This window comes from Notamacropus eugenii, chromosome 2 (assembly GCF_028372415.1).
Source record: "Notamacropus eugenii isolate mMacEug1 chromosome 2, mMacEug1.pri_v2, whole genome shotgun sequence".
Classification (NCBI taxonomy): Eukaryota; Metazoa; Chordata; class Mammalia; order Diprotodontia; family Macropodidae; genus Notamacropus; species Notamacropus eugenii.
In genome coordinates, this window is record NC_092873.1 from 38,661,891 (window position 1) to 38,681,995 (window position 20,105).

The following is a 20,105-nucleotide window of genomic DNA, read 5'->3' on the forward strand; positions in this document are numbered from 1 at the left end:
GGAGCCTGTTGATTACTCCCACATCTGTGTTAGCTTTGGCTTGATCCTGCAGATTTACAGCAGCTGTTGAGAAATAAGAGCTGAGACACCCCCCCCCCCTTGCCCCCCAGTCAAGTGCAAGATCAAATCCTCCCAGCAAGAGACACATTCTGGGTCATCCTCCAGAGCAAAGGCTTTTCAGAAATGGCTGATGCTGCGTTTTCCTGTGGCATCTGTGGGCATGCACAAATCTCATCCCTGGTTCAAATTAATTTGTGATTGGGGTCTCCTATTTTGCATTTTTAACAGAACCTATTGATTCCCCTCAGTGTTCTTTTTGATACTTGTGTCATTGTTTAAAGGGGTGATTTTTAAAGAGTCCCAACTTTTTGCTGGCCAGCATTCCTAGGCTGATGGCTCAGACCACAGCTTTTGAATAGCTAACCAGAACCAGCCGCCAGGAGGGGAGGAGTTGAGACTTCGCAAGTAACTCGATAACCCAAATTTCCCATTTGGATGGTCCCACCCATCTTGTCATCTGTTTGATTTTCACCAACTTGAGGCAATCTTCCCAATACTCTCTTTTTTTTCCAGTTTCCACCCCTCAGAGAATGAATGGGCAGTCACTTTGCTGGAGAGAATGATGGACAGATTCCCCAAACGGTTGAGTTTTATGGGTGTTTGGGCTTCGTGTTCCATTGGAGGTCCCCATTTGGGGCAAACATCAGGGTCACCACACAAGTACCTGAGGAGAAACAGTCATGGCATGAGAATGACTTGGCTGTTCCAAGTCACAGAAGTATGAATCAGGATCATTACCTTTTGGGGCAGTTTTATCAAATAATTATTTATTTATTCATTTACTCCGTGCCAGGCACTGTGGCAGGTGTTATATATAGAAAGAAGAAGTGAAATAAGTCCCTGACCTCAAGCAGCTTATGTCTTAATGAAGAAGACATGTACATAAATGGGTAGTAACAACTAAAGTGCCTTGGATAGCCTCGGAGGGGAAGGCTGGAGCAGCTGCCGGCCTCCAGAAGGTGACTTTTGAGGAAGTCAGTTTGGCCTTTTTTTCCTTTTCCTTATTCAAATGGATAATAGTTCTCCTGATCCCTATGGAAGCATGTAAGACTTCCAGTATCTGATGTGGCCAGGGCTGGCTGCCTGACTCAACTGGCTCATACCCAGCTAAATTCCTCAGTACTCTGACGTTTGGGGCCTTTAGTCATCCTGACCAAAATGTTAAGGAATAAAAGCAGTGATTTCCGTCAGAACCAAATGCTGAGCCCAAACTGAACCTTCGTGAGTAAAGAACAAAGCAAATCTCTGTGGTTACAGTTTAAAGAATTAAATCCTAACTACTGTGTTTTTTACATACAAGATGAACCTTTTAAATCTAGATATCAGAAAAGCATGTCAGAAAGCATATGTGTGTGTTCCATAGAAGTCGTATCCGGTAAACATTCCACTTTGCCTTGGGAGAAAAAGCCCTGCCTCTCTATGCCCTAGTACCACAATGAGGAAATGAGTTATTTGATCAACTTCAAAAAAATCAAATAAGAGGAGGGAGTGACATGTTCCTCTGAGTTGTTTCTGGGCTTTGGAGTATCTGGGGGGAAAGCCCAAGCTTTGCCTAGCCCCTTTGCTAATGGGTCAGAACTGGGTATAGGGTGTGTTCAGGGAAGGCTGGTACCTCTGGTGTCAGGGCTCCTGAACCCTTCTCCGGGCTGCTTTCCACCTTTGGCTTCCCCCTGATTTGCCAGCTGTCACCTGTGGCTCCAAGAAACTGTAGCTTCCAAGTAAACCATTTCAGCAGAGTGGCTAAACCAGGTTGAGGGTAGGTAACCTTTTGGTGAGTTATGGGGGTGTCTGCCCTCCCCTGCAGAATGGGTGGGTGAGAACAGCTCGTGAAACAGGGGCTGTGGAGCGCTGAGAGTTTGGTTAGACCTCAAAGACATCACCAGTCATCGTAACTTCTGCCTTGCCACTGGATTTTGATGACCCTGGAATAGGGAGCAAGGTCAACAATCTCAAGCAGCTCTACCTCCCTTCAATCTCATTTGCGCACAAATCATAAGACATCAATCACCCGTACCATTTTACCATTGTTACCTACCTCAAAGTCCTGTCACAGGCAAGTGACGAAGTAGCAGGTATGGATACACAGGGAGCTGTAGTCACAGTCCTGCACGTAGGTGACCTGGGCCATAGGGTTGATTTCTCACTGGGCTGAATAGCTGTGGGATTCAGCAACTCTGCAGGTGATTAAGCAACCTTTTTAAAGGACTACACTGCTCACCTCCTGGCATGAGGAAGGGACTAGAAAAGGCACCCTAAAAATTGTCTGCTTCGCCCGACCTTGGCCTGCTTACTGCACTAGGTGGAGCATCCCACCCTATGGTAGAAACATTTAAAAATGTAAAAAACTTTTCCAAAGATGATTCCGCTCACCATTGGAATGTGGAATGTGCGCAACCTTATGGACAATCTGAAATCCAATAGACCTGAAAGACAAACAGCTTTTGAAGGGAGAGATTTCAGCAGGTATCACATCCAAATAAGAGCTCAGTTAAACAAGGCCGGCCAATGAAGGCATGTTTTCCTGGAGTGTCTGCAGTGAGTAGGGAGTGCTGTGAAGCTGGAGTAGGTTTCACAGTTAAAACTAATCTAGTCAACAGACTTGTATATCTGCCAGGCTCAGACAGTTTGAATGCCACTTGCAGGGAAGGGCCCGTGCATCATCAGTGCCTGTGCTCCCACCATGATAAACTCTGATGAGGTCAAAGAAAAATTTTATGAAGCCCTGGAGATTCTCATCATCAGCGTGCCAAAAGAGAACAAGCTTATAATTCTGGATGGCTTTAATACAAGAGTAGGCACAAACTATGAGACACTCAGGGAGTCCTTGGGAGGAATGGAACCAGAAATAGTCACTTACTACTGAAGACTTGTGCGTCTCATGATCTTCTCATCACCAATGCTGTCTTCTGTTTGCCTAAATGCAGTAAAACTTTGTGGATGCACCCTCACAACAAAGGTGACGAAGATGATGTATGGCTCAGAGAGCTGATCTGATCATTGACTTATCCTCTCCAAGCTAAAGATTCTCATTCAACAAAAGTGGTAGTCTCAATTAAGACAGTTACCAGAATATTTAATGTCAACAGATTAGATGGAGTACTTCTCCCACTGAGAACTGTTTGTTGCTAACTTGGAGGGAAAGCTGACACAGTTGGCAACAGTGAAGCAGAAAAGGAGTTGCCACCTTTCAGAGATTTGGTGTACAGTACTGCCTTTATTCATCTGAGTCAGAACACTCACAAACATCAAGATTGATTTTATGAAAATAATGGGGAAATTCAGAAGCTGCTATATGAAAAACGAGAACTCCACAGGGTTTACCAGAAAGATAGTATGTCCATCTCTAAGAAGGCATCATTTAACTCTATCAAAAGTAAAGTGCAAGTCAAGCTTAGAGAGATGCAGCACTCTTGGCTCAGTAAGAAGGCAGATGAATACTGAAAGTAACAATCCAAAGTACTTTTTTGATGCCCTGAAGGCTGTTTATAGGCCAAAGACCTATGGCCAATCTCAGCTACTCAGTGCTAATGGAACCACATTGATTAGTGATAAGGACATGATCCTGGAGAGATAGGCTTCCATAGTGTTCTCAACAGACCATCATCAGTCGATGTTGAAGCTACTGATCTATATACCTCAGGTTGAAGTCAGTCCATCTTTAGCTGAACTTCCAACTGACAAAGAGGTTTTGAATGCATTCAACTCCTCTTGTATGGCAAAGCACCTGATGCTGATTCTATTCCAGCTGAGATTTATAAGGCAAGGGGTCCATTGCTCATACAAAAGGTGACTAAAATTTTCCAGGTTATATGGCAAGAGGAGGTTATCTGTCCCTCAGGAGTTCAAGGATGCCTCCATTGCCCATCTCTATAAAGGTAAAGGAAATAGATTGTCCTGTGACAATCACAGAGGGATCTCTCTCTTTCTTAGTCATTGCTGGCAAAATTCTTACCAAAGTCTTCCTTTAATAGGCTGATTTTTTTTTACCTGGGAGATATTCATTCACCTGAGAGCCAGTGTGGCTTCAGAAAGGGCCAAGGAGCAGTCAATGTGATGTTTTTTGCTGCCTGACAACTCCAGGAGAAATTCTAGGAGCAGAACAGAGGTCTGTACACAGTGTTCATAGATACATCCAAGGCCTTTGTTACTGTTAGTCCTGGGAACTTGTGGAAAATTATGACAAAATGTGGCTGCTCAGAGAAGCTCATCAGTATGAGCCATCAAATTCATGACACAGAATGCTTTCCTGTTCTGGATAATGGATGATACTCTCAAGCTTTCCCAGTTGTCAGTGGAGTGAAGCAGGGCTGTGTGCTTACCCTCATGCTTTTTAAAGTATAATCTTGTCAGACACCTTCAATTAGTACAAAAATGTCATCAAGGCCAGCTACCATACTGAGGGTAAATTATTTAACTTGAAAAGTCTACAAGTCAAGACTAAAGTGGAGGGAGAGTTGGTACTCGACTTTTTGCTTGTTACACTCAATGCAGCCTCTGAGGCTGAGCTACAACAAAGGTTCTCCACTGGCCATTACAACAGCATCCATACATGGAACTATCTATTACAAGAAATGGAGAAGTTTTGAACACTGTGGATAAGTTCACTTGCCTTGGCAGTATACATTGTATACAATGTACACCTTGATAATGAAGTTGACACATGCATTACCAGAGCTAGCTCAGTGTTTGGGAAGCTCTGAAAGAAGGTCTGGGACAGAAGTCTAATAAGACTGCTTACCAAACTGAAGTTCTACAGAGCCATTGTGGTGACCTCATTGTTGTATGCCTATTATACCTGGACAGTCTACCAGCGCCTGCCAGACAACTAAATCACTTCCATTTGAATTGTCTTAAGAACATTCTGAAGATCACCTGGCAAGATAAGGTACCAGATGCTGAGGTCCTTTCTCAAACTGAACTGCCAAGCTCTCAAACTCTACTGCAAAGAGAGCAACTCTGATGAGCTGGTTACTTTGTTCAAATGCCAAACACATGTTTTCCTAAAAAAAGACTATTTTACAAAGAAGTCACGCAAGGAAGGTACTCACCTGGTAGAAGTGATACAAGGTCTCAGGATCTCTCAGAATTTTGGAATTGATTGTGTGACATGGAAGATGCTGGCAAAGCACCACCCAACATGATGTACCACATCAAAAAAAAAACATTATGCTCTATGGGCAAAGCAGAATTGCAGTAACTCAAAAGAAACATGAGATATGCAAATTTAGAGACATCTCTACTGCGTATGTTCATATGGACTATTTGTGCCCAACCCGCGGTAGAGCCTTCTGAGCTTGTATTGATCTGATCAGCCACAGTTGGACACACTGTGCCTTGACTCCATTTTGGTTCTCCTCAAAAACCACCACCAGGGGTTGGAGCTAGTAGTCAGTAAACCGTTATTAAACACCTACTATGTGCCAGGCACTGTGCATCCCTGGGGATGCACATTAGAGCAAAAAAAGATAATTCCTGCCCTCAGGGAGCTTGCAATCTTGAGGAAAGACAGTACACAAAATGAAGCTGGAAAGAGGGAGAAGTCACTGGGTACCCAAGTGGAGCAGCTGATAGAAAATGAGGAATTAGCTGAGCCCTCTCTAAAGTAAGGCTTTGGAAGGGGTTTATTGCTCTGCCTTCTAACCAATACAAATTCATTACCAGCCACCACCACTGAGCTGGACTCAATAGACCCTTCTAATATGTCCATGACCTTCTGCATCTTGCATTTTTACAAATGGTGAGGGCCTGGTACAAGACTTGGTGCATGATGTGACTCTTAAATAATGTTGGCTGACAACTGAGAGAGCTCCAGTTCCATGTTGGCTGTTTGCCAGACAGGTACCAAGATCTATTTCAGGATCCCTGCCATGGCATCGAATGCCAAGCTGCCCATCAGCAAGATCATTTAAATAACTGCTCCCATTCATATAGCATATTAAGGTTTGCAAGAATTTTACTTATATCATTTCCTTTGATCTTCCTTACAAATACCTATGATTATCCCCATTTTCTAGATGAGAAAACAGGAAGGAAGGGGATAAGCATTTATGAAGTGCCTACTATGTGACAGACACTGTGTTAAGAGCTTTAAAAAATTTATCTCATTTGAACTTCACAGCAACCCTAGGGGGTAGTTGCTGTGATTATCTGCATTTTACAGTTGAGGCAGGCAGAGGTTAAGTGACTTTGCCTAAGGTCACATATCTAGTAAATGTCTGAATCCAGATTTAGACTCATCTTTCTGACTCCAAATACAGCACCAGCCACTGCCCCAGTGTAAAGGGAAATTTCTGCGTTGTGCCAAGGAGACTTGACTGATCATCTTCTGGAAGAATGAGATGAGAAGAGTGGGTAGAAGCAGCAAAAAGCAATTTTATTAAGTGAAAGTATTTGAAGTCCTCAGAAATCTGGCTTATCACACACACATTACCTTCCACCTCCTTCATGCATTCTGTGTTCTAGCTACACTGGGTGACCAACTGTTGCCACAACTCAATGTTCCATCTCCTACCCCTATTCATTCACAAAAACCTGTGCCCTTACCTGGAAAGACAGACCCCTTCTTATCTCCAGCTCTCAGCATCCTCGTGTTCCCTCAAGGCACAACAGAGATATCTTCTCCTTCATGGTGCCCTTTGAAGGAAACCAGGACAAGAAAAACTAAAAGAAACCAAGGCTTCTACAAGGCAGAAGTAAAGAGGGAAGGCTTTGGCGAGGGATCCAGCTTTAGTGTGCAAATGCATGGTGTGAAGTCCAGTCTGCCCTACCAAAGAGGGCGTGAAGGAGAAAGATGGAGAATTAGGCCAGAAGAGTAGGTAGAAGCTAAGTTATAAAGGGCTTTAAATGCCAAACAGGATCATTTCTATTTGATCCTCTTGTTGAGGGAGACAGTAGAGGACTGACATGGTCAGATTTGCCCTTTCTAGCTGGATGTAGGGTACAATGAAGTCAGAAAGACCGATGAGGACACTGTTGTAACAGTCATCAGGTAATGAGGACCTGAACAAGGGTGGTGGCTGTGTGCAGACAGAGAGAAGGGGATGGATAGAAGATGTGGGAGTATAATGGATGGAGATTTGGTGGCCCATGTTCTCTCAACTTGAGGTGAGAGAGGGAAACCAAATATTTCCTGGGTGCCTCCTACAATATGATTGGATTGAATAAGAAAAAACTATGTGAAGAACTTTGCAAACCTTAAATTGCTACCTAAATGGTTATTGTTTATTCCTCCATAGCCTTATTACATCATAGGGATAGTGCTGGGTTCTCAAAGGCCGTACAAATGGATCCCAAGCTCTATCAGGAACCTCCAGGGCAGACAAGTTTTAAGTGAGGTCCACAAACAAAATCTGTGTCTATGATCAGAGGAACAGTGTGGTTGAGAGTATAAGGCGCCCCAGCAGAGGCTTGGTCCTTAGGGAGTGAATATCTTGGCCCCAGCATTTCACAAAACCATCTCCTAAGGAGAGAAGAAATTGTGAGCTGTTCTTGTGGGAAGTTCTTACACCAGTGAAATCAGGGAACTCTTGATGGAAGAAATAAAATGAGGAAGAACTCATTACCCGTAAGATTGATTAAGCCCTAGAGAATACGCTGCCTGGTGACAGCGGATATCTCTGTCCCCAGGGATGCTTCCACATGGATAGTCAGCCCCGAAGGCCTGGGGGCTAGAGCTACTTGCCTTCCTAAAGGCAAAGTATGAATCACGAGACTTGGGTAGCATCAGACCTGTGAGTCTGAATAATTTGCAGATTAGAGTAGCTGCTCAGTGAGGATTTTTGAGCTTTTTACCCTCTCCAGCTTGTAGCATCCTCTATTTTGCACAAAGGCAGAAAGGCTGGTTTTATTTTAAAGAGTAACTTGAAGATGGGAGAAAATTAGAGTGGCAGAAACAAAGGTGGGGAAAGGAAGTAGCCATCACAACTGAATTCCTTAGAAGGTGAGGTGAACTGAGGTCAGAGGTGCACTAAAATGATCCGTTAAGAGCTCTTTTCCCCAGTGTTCTGTGTACTTTAGAAAGCCACGCCAGATTGAAGGAGACCATTAACCAGGGCAGTGGTGAATCTTGGCAAGTGCTCTTCAGATGCATGCGTTTCTCATTTCCAATCAGCCTGCTTGTGCCCCAGAGAATCATCAGAATGGGCTGATCAGGCTGCAAGCCGCTCTTCCATGAGCTTTCTGATTCAGACATCAAAATTAATATGTTTGGGTCTTTACAACCACTAGCTTGCATTCCAAGCCCATTCTTTATAGCAGGGTTTAAATGACAGCTAATCCCTGTGTCCTAATTGAGATTGTCTTGTTTTGTTGTTCAACCGCATCTCTCTCAGGGCATTTAAACTGAATCCCATCTGGGGTTTCTCTGGAATGTTGCAGTGTTGGTTTTTTAAGTGGGTGTGACGTCACTTCTGGTCTGGGGAGCCAGCCAGGTTCTCTGGTCCTAGGAAAAAACAGGGGAGTGAGCTAGCCTTGGCGAGGTGCTCTCTGTGGACCCCAGCCCCAGTAGTTGGGACATCCTTCCACCTTTGCCCTCACGGTAACCAGCTGGAAGCTACCCAACCCGTGCTTTTGAGTAATCCTCTAGAGCAATCCTGATCTCCCTTTCTTTCTTCCCTGAGCCCTAAAATGCCTTTGGATTAAAAAAAACAATACTATTTTAGCAACAGCAGCTTCAGGTTTCCTTCATGAGTGCTGTGTAGGGCAGGATTCTTTTTCTTTGAGAGAGCCACACCTTTCCTTAGGCTGATTCCAGATCGCTTCATTGGCTGAGTTGCTGTGTTGTCTGAAGAGCAGCCTGTATCCTGCAGAGCTGGCAGAGGGAACCCTTACCCCAGCAGCACCTATACCGAGGAGGAAGTTCAGTGGCTTTTCTTCATTTCTTTCATTTTTTTAGGTGAAATGGTAGCTTTGATTTCATTTAATGACATAGGTGTCAGAATGGGCTGGGAAGGACAGGATTGGATCTGGACCTGTGACTGCATTAGGAAACAGAGGAAACTCCCTGGACCCGTTAGCTCCTGGAGCACAAAGAGGTTTAGTGACTTGTCCAGGGTCACAGAGGCTGCACTTCCTGACTGTGAGGCCCACTCTGAATGCTGCCTCCAAAGCCCTTCCTTGTCATGGAAGAGAGAGTACCAGAGCACAGAACCATGACCAGGGAGTGAAAAGTGAGAAGGAAGAGAGGGGTTAACTTCCTAACAAATGGAGCTATCCTAAAGGGAAAAGGGGTTGCTCCTGGAGATCAAAATACACGTGCTGCCCCTCTCACTGGCTTGTGGAAAAGATTTCGTAAACCTTAGAAAGGGGGTTGGGACTTTATAAATCTGAATATTTGTTTTCATTTCACAGATAAGGAAATTGAAACTCGGGGATTCTGACTTGTTCAGACTCACACAACTAGTTCAGAGCTGGGCTTCAAACCCAGGTCTTCCTTCCCACACAGGACTCTTTCTGCTATACCACATAATTTGTACTTAGAGGTTTTCAAGTCAAGAGGCCAGCTGATGAATGATGTCCTAGAGAAGATTTGTGTTTTAGGCTGAGGTTAAATGAGATAATTTCTAGCATCTCTCTTAACACTAAGATTCAGTGATTTATCAGTGTCAGAAAAAGTTATTTACCTGAGGAGCTTGTGAGCCTGTAAAGAGTATGGGCTGCCCTGGTTTGGTGGATGATGGTGGTCTCAGGAGGTGTGCTAGATTCTCCCTGCCCCTCCCCGCTGTTTTGTGATGCTCAAAACCTTTCACACACATCCCCTTTTTTCCACCGCCCCGGCCTCCACTCTGGCGCAGTCCCTCATCAACTCCCCCCAGGCCTCCTTGCTAGTGGCCTCCCTGCCCCTGGTCTGTCATCTCAATAAGGGTGTCCTTTGCACAATGGCCAGGATAATCTCCATTTAAAGCCCAGGTCTGACTAGCTTACCACTCTGCTGCTTTTTAGATGTTTTCAGTGCTTCTCTGCTTCCTTCAGGATAAAATAGAAGTTCCTCAAGCTGAGCTTTGAAAGAAGCTGGAAGTTTTAAAGTAAGGAATACCACCCCAGGAGAATGCCCTCGGAGGGCATGGACTGCTTCACATGTTGTCTTTTGCGTCTCCGTTGTTATTATCACCAGCACTTAACAGATGTTTGTTGAATTGAATTTTTTATCCTTGGCTTCTCAGCCTGGTGACTCTGAGGCTTTGGACTTCAGCCAGTTTGCATGGCCAGTGTCAAACATCAGCAAATACAGAATGTCGAGTTCTGAGTGTCAGAGATTAAGAGATTGTGTCAGCTTCTAGACTGTTTCTTTCCTTTGTTTATTAGCAAGTTGAATAGGATACAACTAATAGCTGGAGATTTCCCGTGTAGAGAAATCGGGGAACATATAAATATTTAACCTTCGGTTTGATGCTCCTATTTCTTTTCCGCGCTGGGCGAAGGGGATGCTGGGAAGGCTGAAGACTGTTTTGCTGTGTGGGGTGAAATGGAGAGCTAATGAAATGCTTCCTCTCCTATCTTCTTCACCTGGCCAGGAATCTGATTTTGTTGGAAAGATGGCTGATCCTTCACCAGGTTTTATAGACGAAGGACCTGAGGGGGAAGGTAGAAGGAGGATGACCACTCTTTATTTATATATGCTTAGGGCACTCAGATCTCCTGATCATGTCTTTGATTGATGATATTTGCCTTGGGTGAGTGAAGTCTTCAGGAGGCTCCCAAAAGGCCAAGAGAATGACAGCTTTAACTGGCCCAACACCAACCAGGCTTATTGTGCAATAGGATTTTAAGGACAGTGATTATTACTATCAAGAAGGTGTATTTTCCAATTTTTCCTTCATCTTCATAGTTGCCTCTTCCTCTCCTCTTAGGCCTGGAAAGCTTGAAAGAACGTTTATTATCATTATCTGGGTATATCTGTCCTTAGCACCTCTATTAGGCAGTAAGACCCATTAGATCCGGGGCTTTCTTACTCCTCTTTTTTCTGATCTGGCTTAGACTAGAGGACTTCGGAGATGCTTTTACCTCTGTGTCCCCTTGCAGATGCTAGTCTGTCACACAGATGGCAGGCAGTCAGTCAGCAAACATTTACTAACCACCTACTATGTGCCTTCCAGGCACTGCCCTAAGCTCTAGAGATGCAAAGAAAGGCCACACAAAACAAAACAGCTCCTGCTTTCAAGCAACTGACTTGCTGAATGAATTAATGAATGCATTTTGGGCCTGATCAATGCCCTCTTTTTGTCTTACAGCTTAAACTATGGAACAAATACCGAATTTCCAACATTCCATCACTGGTCTTCATTGATGCCACCACGGGGAAAGTCGTGTGCAGGAATGGGCTGCTGGTGATCCGAGATGACCCAGAAGGTAAGCACCATGGGGGCCTCTGCCGGTCTTTTCCTCTCCCCAAACAGGATTCTTTTCTTCATAAAGTTTCCTTAATTTTCTCAGCTGTGGCCTATTTTCATTTGAAATTAAACTAGTATGAACCAGTATGGAATGAAGGGAGCAGAACCCAACTGAACATAGTCACAAGCGCCATCGTCATCGTCGTCATCATCACCATCACTAACATAGCACCTCAAGTGTACCAGGCACACCGTGCTAAGTGCTTTTTACAAATATTATCTGTTGTTCTTCACAACCTCCCTGGGAGGGAAATTCTGTTTTGATCCCCATTTTACAGTTGAGGAAACTGAGTCAGGCAGAGATCTAATGACTTGGCCAAGGTCACTAGTCAGTGTCTGAGGCTGGATTTGGACTCAGGTCTTCCTGAGTCCTTGCAGTGTTAACAACAGTGCAAATGGAAGAAACCACAACCAAAACAAAACAATGCAAACTAAATGCTGTGAAATTATAATGGCCACACTTGGCTCTAAAGAAAAGATGTGAGAATGTGTGCACCAAACTCTGCAGATAACATGGGATTTGAATGTTTGGATGTTGGTTTTGCTGGGTCTCTTCTCCTGTCTTTTTAATCCTTTGTTTTAAACAAATAATAAAAAAACTTTTAAGTGCAAATTGGGATATCCCTTGAAAGAGTCTTATCTCATGTGTTTCTCTCATCATTAAACCATCTTATCTTTCCCTAGAACCTCACAGATTTCTAAGCCATTTCACATATATTGTCTCCTTTGCTTCTCACTGCAGCTCCAGGAGGGAGTAAAGATGCCACACTGGCTGTGTGACCCTGGAAATGTCACTCTGAACCTCAGTCACCTCATCTGTAAAGTGGGAATAATGATATACCTCTCTCCCAAGGCATCTGTGACAATCCAGTGTGATATGTGCGTAGGGCAGTTGGTGAGTGTAAAGCTCTAGGTGCCGATCGCTCCAGTTATCCTGGCTTCTGATGAGGCCACTAAGGCTCCCAGAGATTAAGGAGTGTATCCTACCAACATCTAATCAGCCTGCACTTATCAACTGCTTTCTCTGCCCCGCACCCTGTAGTAAGGACCTGGGTGCAAAGTCACTAGTCATCACCCGATGACTGTGACCCCCACTCAGGGATCCTGACTCCTAAATGTGTGGCTCTTAGACCCGAATCTGACTGAGGAGAAAGGGAAGCTGGGCCCTGAGCCTGAGGCAGGAGAGGTGCTCACAGAGCAACTCTGAGCCCAGGGCTAGCTTTAAGAGCCATTTTGTCAACAGATGTCAACTTCTGAAAATTATAGGTTTCTTGGAATCAGCATAGCCTGTAGTGTTTGGGAATGACCCTCAAACAAAGCCATATAAGGCACGGATACCTCCGTGGATTCCTTTGCCTCTGGCTGGTGTGGCCCCCATTCCCTGCCCTGTTTGAGGAGCATGGGATGGCCCAGAGCTTCATGATGGGCCTCTTAAACAGGACTGACTTCGTCCTCCTCCCGTTCCTGTTCCTCAGGGGCGTGGAGCTCATGCCAGCACACAGAAGCTCTGGCAGAGCCTTCCAAGGCCCAGGGATGACCAGCTGAGCTAATTTGGGAAAGACTCCTCACTAAGCTGGCCGAACCAGGGAAGGCTGTTGGTGGTGGTGTTGCCGTAGCAACTTTCATAAATTCTTCTTACTGTGAAAAGAGGACCTGGGTTCAAATCCTACCTCTGACCCTTCTCACATGTGTGACTGTATGCAAGTGACTTCACCTGCTGGGGCCTCAGCATTCTCCAGATTGCTCCCAGCTCTAGGTCTGTGGTTCAGTGAAATACCTCCCAAGTTATGTGCATTTGTGTTGGTGAAGAGATTGCAAGTCGGGTGGCACAGGCCATCTGCATGATGCTCCAGATCAGGAGCCATTGAGGATTCACTGGCTGGGAGCTCCTTGAGAAAAAATGCCTCAGCATGTGTGGCGTCTCCTCCCTTTGCTCTGGTAGAACTAGGAGTTCTGAATCACCGCTCATTGGTGATGATAATGATGCTTAGGTTTAGCCAGTGCTCTAAGCTTTCCAGGCCACTTTCTTCACAGCGGTGCCCTGAGGATCATGGAAGCATTTTTATTCCCATTTTACAGACGAAAAAGCAGGCTCAGGGATTTGAGGGACTTGCTCATGGTCCCAGAAGCAACAAGCACCGAAGGTGGGATTTGAGCCCAGATGTCCTGACTTCCCAGAGCGCCAGCACACTGCTGTCAGGCTCAAAAGCCAAATGGCGCTTGAGTCAGTCACGTGTCTGATGTCACTTGCCCCTGTTTCAGGTTTGGAATTCCCCTGGGGGCCCAAGCCCTTCAGTGAGGTCATTGCCGGGTCTTTGCTTAGAAATAACGGCCAGTCGCTGGACAGCAGCTGCCTGGAAGGGTCTCATGTGGGAGTTTACTTCTCTGCCCACTGGGTGAGTACTTCCCCCTTGCCCCTGCCATCAGTCTAGGCAGGAGAAGGGGTTGGTTCAGCAGTGGCTGGCCATGAAATGTACCACAGCTTAGGCAGGGAGCTTCCTTGGCATGAGGGAGGGGTACATTTTCCCAGCCTTCAGGGATGCCAAGTATTATTGGCACTAAGAGTCATAAAACCGTAATAAATACAAAGAAATTACTTCTTTGGTAACTCAGTATTCATTAGTAACACTATTTCTCCTTACCTCTTCTGATCAGGCCCCAAATAACTATGAGAGATTCTTGAGAGGCCAACAGTACCTTATGCTCATACCTTAAGGCTGGCAAAAACCCTCCCCTCACAACTATGCTGTATGGGAGGTAATACCTGTATTATAATCACCCCCATTTACAGAGGTATGAGATGAGGCTCAGAAAAGGGAAAGGACTGGCCCAGAGCTCCCTCACCAATGTGTGTCACGAATCAGTTTGGAACCTGGATCCTTTCTAGTACAGTGTGCAACCTCCCTGCCCACTAGTCGTCAGCAGCATGTAGAGAGAATGAACTCATGATCTTCAAAGAAAAATTTTTCTTTCTTTTTCTCTTGGGGGGGTGGGGAAGGCATTCAAGGTTAAGTGACTTGTCTGGTGTCACAGAGCTAGTAAGTGTCTGAGGCCAAATTTAAACTCCGGTCCTTCTGGCTCCAGGGCTGTTGCTCTATCTATTATACCACCTAGCTATCCTTCCAGAGGAATTTACTCAATAGCTGACATCTTGAAGGAGGTATTTTAAGCATTTTTAAAGTACAACATTTCTTCTTTATTGTCAGTGTCCGCCTTGCCGAAGTCTCACCCGTGTCCTGGTGGAGTCTTACCGGAAGATCAAGGAGTCAGGACAGAAATTTGAGATTATTTTTGTTAGCGCTGACAGGTAATATTTGCTGTGAAACTGGAGGTGTCTTCCTCCCTGCTTTCCTTGAAATGGATAACACACATGATACCCTCCTGTGCTTTAAAAAAAAAAACAAAACACATTCATGATCATTGGAGAAGAAACTAACACCTTTCACACTTACTCCTGTAGCTCTGACTAGAAGATAAGAAAAAATCCATTCTTGACTTGAATACTGGGGCATCTTCACATTCCCTGTGAAGGGAAGAAGTTGAGCCAGAGTTCTCCAAGTTCCCATCCAGCTCTGATATTCTTTGGTCTTTGTGAAAGAGCAGATTGTAATGGAATGCATTTTCAAGTTTGTTTGGCTTTCTGTAGGATGACAGAAGAGCATGGTGGGGTGGGGATGGAAAGTAGCCAAATGTTTGCAGAATGTCCCACCTGCTTGGCGTGGGAACGTGGTTTGTTTCTTCTCAGCTGCAGAGTCAGTTGTAGCTGGGGCTCCTTGTCATGCAGGAGGCCTCTGGGTGAGGAGGGAGAACAGAGGGGCAGAGCCATGCTCTTGGGGTTGAGGGTGGGGACAGGATTCCTGATGTTTTTGCTCACTCAGGAGCCAGATTGTCTCCAAGTCTCAGTCTCTGTCCCTGGGGGTACTTCTGCTCTCCTTGGCCTCTTCCCCTCCGGGCTTGTGTTCACAGGTTGGGTCAGTGCCAACAAATGGAGGTGTTGGGAGGGTTCCCCCATCTCAGCTATCTCCTTTCTTTATTCTTGGATAGAGCTATGCACTCATTAGGTGCCAGACCACTAAGCGTTTAAGCACCTACTCAGTGCTTATTACTGTGAATCTGAAGAGAAAATTAGAGTGAGGTCCTGTCCTCATGGAGCTTCCATTCTCTATTCTCCACCTTCCTAGCACAGGGTGAGAATACTGTGCATCCATGTGGCACATGAAGGTCAAGTGCCCGTGTGTCACTTGACCCTAAAATAGGGCTCCTGGCAGACACACAAGTAAGAAATGCACCAGGGAGTATGATGTTGTGGTACAGGTGGAAGGCCTCTTTCAAATAACTTTTCCCTTTTAGAAGGCTTGAAAGAGAAGGATTGAACTGGCAACAAGGTGGGATAGAACAGTCTACAAAACATTGAAAGGGCTCGACATTTTATTTGGTGATCAGCAACATGATTTCCAGGACCCTGCATTTGCCTATAGATGAAGCCTTCTTAGAACAGGGTAGTTCCCAGGGTGTCTAGGAAGGGAAATAGTAAACAGCAGGATGTCTTTTATTTGGGGCAATGTTTGGAAAAAATCAATGGAAGACTCAGGGGGTGAGGCCATTCTCATTTTGGGTGCCTTTTCTCCATAGGTCAGAGGACTCCTTCAAACAATATTTCAGTGAAATGCCCTGGCTTGCTGTCCCTTATACTGATGAAGCTCGGAGGTCACGTCTCAACCGACTCTATGGAATCCAAGGTAGGAGGAGGTACAGACCCTTTCCAGAGTGTTTCTTCCCATGTACAGCTGTGCCTCTGCTCCTTTCATAGCCTTGATCTTCATTGTAAAGAGAAAAGAAACACGTTTCTCATGTTCCAAGTCCAGTGCCATGTTCTCCCTTCTTTTTGTGTCCTATACTCAAAAAGTAGGCCCTTGAGTGTTGATCATCTCCATGTTTTCTGGCTTATGATGATGGATGTAACCATTATATTTGTCCTTAAATGGGTAAACTCTGGGCCCCCAGCTGCCTGGCCAACTCCTCTCTGTGGAGACAGGTTGAGGCTACATACAGATCTTGTGACAGAACCAGAACTCTGTGGGCCCCAAGGCAATACTGGTCCAGCCCTCAGGGTTTCTAGGAAGGTCATGCTGGCTGCCATCTTTGTGCATGTAGCCATTTCCACTCTGTGAGTTTCTGCTCTGTGAGACCTTGTTCCACCTTCATGCTCATGTGTACTGGGCTTTCTTACCAGGTATGCAGGCAGATGTTTGCTTGTCTGTACCCACATTTGCAGCTTTCTTCTGGGTGTATGTTCCTGAAAAAAATTAAATAGGGAGAGCAGAGAAGCAACTCCTTGACTCAGAAACAGTTTTTCTTGGTATGAAACTAAGTGACCCATAAAAGGATTGAAGATATCCCTATACCCTTCCCCTCATCAGCACCATCCCATAGTAGTCCGTATAATCTTAGGAGACAGGTGTGGGCTGTGGATTCTTTTCCCTTTTTACAGATGGGGAAACTAAGGCAGAAAGGAGCCTTCAATTCAGCAAACATTTATTAACCACCTGATGAATGCAAATCTTTCTGCTAGATCCTAGGAATACAAGAAGAAAAATAAAATAATCCTTTCCTTTAAGGAATGTTCCTTGTACTTGAGTGGAACATGTATACAGATGAATACTTATGAAATTTTAACCAAGTAATACAAAATACTATTCATAGAGACAGAACAATAACAACTCAGGGGATTGGGAGAGGCCTCATCTAGGAGGGGGCATCTGAGTGGTCCTTTCCAGGAAGCTTGAAATAAGCAGCCTGGCTGCTTATGTACGGGGTGGGACGAACTTCCAAGCTCGTCTGGCCTACACATGTAACGTATAGAAGAACAGGAGACAAGATGAGAAGGGGGTGTGGAACCAGCTTGTAAGGTTTTTCAGTGCCAGGATGTGACTGTTTCTCCTATGGGTAGTCGAGTACCCCTGGAGATTTCTGAACAGGGAGTGGCCTGGCCAGAGGGGAGTTCTAGGAGCAGTTGTTTCAAAATCACAAAATGGCAGAGCTAGAAAAGACTGTAGAGATCATCCAGCCTTCATTTAACAGATGAGGACACGAATGAGGCCTGGAGAGGTGAGGTGACTGCCCCAAGGCGACACGTGGTTTCGGGTAGAACCTATCCTTGTGCCTTGCCTCCTAACCCAGGGTTTTTTGGGGGGATCTAAGGCTTACTTATCTGCATAACCCTGGGAATGAGGGATGGCAGAACTGGGATCCCCCTCTCCTCTCCTTCAAAGCCTGCTCTTGACCAGGCTCACCTTTCCATAGAAGCCATGGCACAGTGGGCACACCCCTGTCCTCATCCTGGCAATCCTGTTTGCCCTCTTAATTGTTCTTGCAAAGGAAGAGAGCTGGTCAGAGAGGGGGCAGGAGTGAAGATAACACAGAATGTAGGTTCCCATCTCCCAGCCTCATGGTGGAGCCTCTGTGTAGGATCGAGATGAGTAGGCTGCTATCTGGAGGTAGTAGTCACCTGAGATCACTGGTACATTGAAAGTTTGAGCATTCTGTGGTTAAGGTTTACAACCACCTCATGAAGAAGGGCTGCAAGTTCAGTGGTCTCTGCTTTACAGGGAAAGAAACTAAGTCTTAGAGAAGTTAAGTGACTTATTGTCAGTCACACGGTGAGGAAGCTGAAGGGCCAGTATTACGTGGCATGTGGTTCCCTCCTGATTTCAAAGCTCAGTGCTGATCTCACTAGAGCCATGGCCAAAGACTTCCTGAAGACACACAAAAGGTACTTCTAGAGTTGAGTACGAAGGAACGAGGGAGGAGAGCTGTTGAGGTCGTCAGGAGGTGGGACAAGGAAATCAACTCCCCTCATTCTGTTCCCAGCAGAGTGTGCAAATTGCTAGAACTTATAGACCAAAAAAAAGGAAAAAAACCACACAGGATGAAGAGTTGAGTTTTCATTTATTTTGTTCATTCTTCAGATATTTAGGTACCTCAGGGGCCCCAAGAAGTATGAAGCAAGGGCCCTGTTCTCAGGAAATTTACTTTCTAGTTGTAGTGATCAGACACATGTAGAGCTGACTTACCAACACAAAACACTAGTCCAAGAAATACCACAGGACAGAATGGGAGTAGTGCCAAATGAATGGTGTAGACAAGTTAAGGGAAAGAAGAGGTCACTGTGGGTAGGGAAGGCTTCTTGGAGATGGTGTGTCATTTGACCCAAGATAGATAATGTTGAGAAAAGTTCATAGTGGACCAGACTTTGAGGAATGTTGTACAAGATGATAACATAAGAAGAGATGGAACACCCAGCCAGATAATGAGCCCCTAGGAGTGGCAGGGCACTGGGTGGCATCAGCCCTGAATAGAAGAGGTTTATATTTGAGAGAGAAAGAGGGTTAGTGAGTTGTAATGGACTGTTACTGAGGTATCAGCAATGCTTGGAGCAAGCCTCTTCCCAGACCTTTTATCTTTTGTTTTATAATGGACAAGCATTCCCACCTCTCTTCCCCTCTTCAGAAGACCCTCTGTAATACATATGCACAATCAAGCACAGCAGAATCGACCCTTGAAGCCTTTGTCATTTCGAGTCGATCAGCAGATGTGTTCATGTGCCTCGCCACCAGGCCTGTGCTCAGTCTCTTCGTCAATCAGAGTTCTTAAGTTGTTTATCTTTGTAATGTTGTTATTGCGATAAATTGATCTAGTTCTGCTTACTGTCCTTTGCATTAGTTCACACAGTCTTCCTGGGTTTCTCCTAAACCTTCCCCATTGTAGGCAGCTAGGTGGGGTGCTGGGTAGAGTGCTGGGCTTGGAGTCAGGAAGACCTGAGTTCATTTCCAGCTTACTGGCTATGTGACCTTAGGCAAGTCACTGACCCCTGTTTGCCTCAGTTCCCTCATCTATGAGTGGGGGATAATAATAGTGCCCACCTCCCATGGTGGTTGTAAGGATCAAATGAGATCATTGTAAAGCACTTAACACAGTGTCTGGCACATAGGCACGATGTAAGTGTTAGCAGCTAGGATTTATTCTGCCAATCCCTATTTGATGAGCACTGTTTCCCTTTCCAGTTCTTTACCCCTATGAAAAGAATACTCAGCAATACTTTTGTACATTTGGGTTCTTTTTCTCTTTGAGTATAGACCTAGTGGTGATTGCACAATGTGTACACACTTTAAGTGACTTTGGGAACATAGTTCCAAGCTGCTTTCTAGAAGAGAATAACTGGACCAGTTTATAATTGCAGCAGCAGCACATGAATGTGCCTGTTTCCTCTTCCCCCATAGTTTTTAGCCAGAGCACTGTAGGCACAAGAAAGGTCTTAGATAATTCTGGATTTCCTCTCTATTACTCTGTGACCCAGGGGCCCATGCTGGAAGAGACAGAGGGTCTGGAGTGTAACAGAAGCTGAATGAGCCACAGGACACAGGGTGTTTGTGTTTGGGGGCCAGGATAGCTGAAGGGAAGGACTTATGTTGGGAATCAATGAGTGATGAGTCTGGGAAAATCCTACTTCAGAAATGTAGAACTTAAAAGGGATTTCAGGGAAGTCTAAGCCCCCTGGTTAAAGAGGCTCAGGGAAGCAGCAGGTATACTACACACAGGCAATCACCTTCAGAGGAGGATTTGAAACTAATTCATCTAAACCCCAGAGCTTGGGTTTTC

At 45.2% G+C, this 20,105-nt stretch overlaps 1 protein-coding gene across 2 annotated transcripts in view; it reads left to right on the top strand.

The window, feature by feature from the left end:
* NXN (nucleoredoxin) overlaps positions 1 to 20,105 on the top strand; it is a 168,501-nt gene that overhangs the window by 131,214 nt on the left and 17,182 nt on the right. For both annotated transcript variants that reach the window (XM_072639889.1, XM_072639890.1), the window contains exons 2-5: positions 11,289 to 11,406; positions 13,710 to 13,843; positions 14,654 to 14,754; positions 16,080 to 16,186. In XM_072639889.1, coding sequence (XP_072495990.1) covers positions 11,289 to 11,406; positions 13,710 to 13,843; positions 14,654 to 14,754; positions 16,080 to 16,186 — 460 coding nt within the window. The remainder of the gene's footprint in view (positions 1 to 11,288; positions 11,407 to 13,709; positions 13,844 to 14,653; positions 14,755 to 16,079; positions 16,187 to 20,105) is intronic.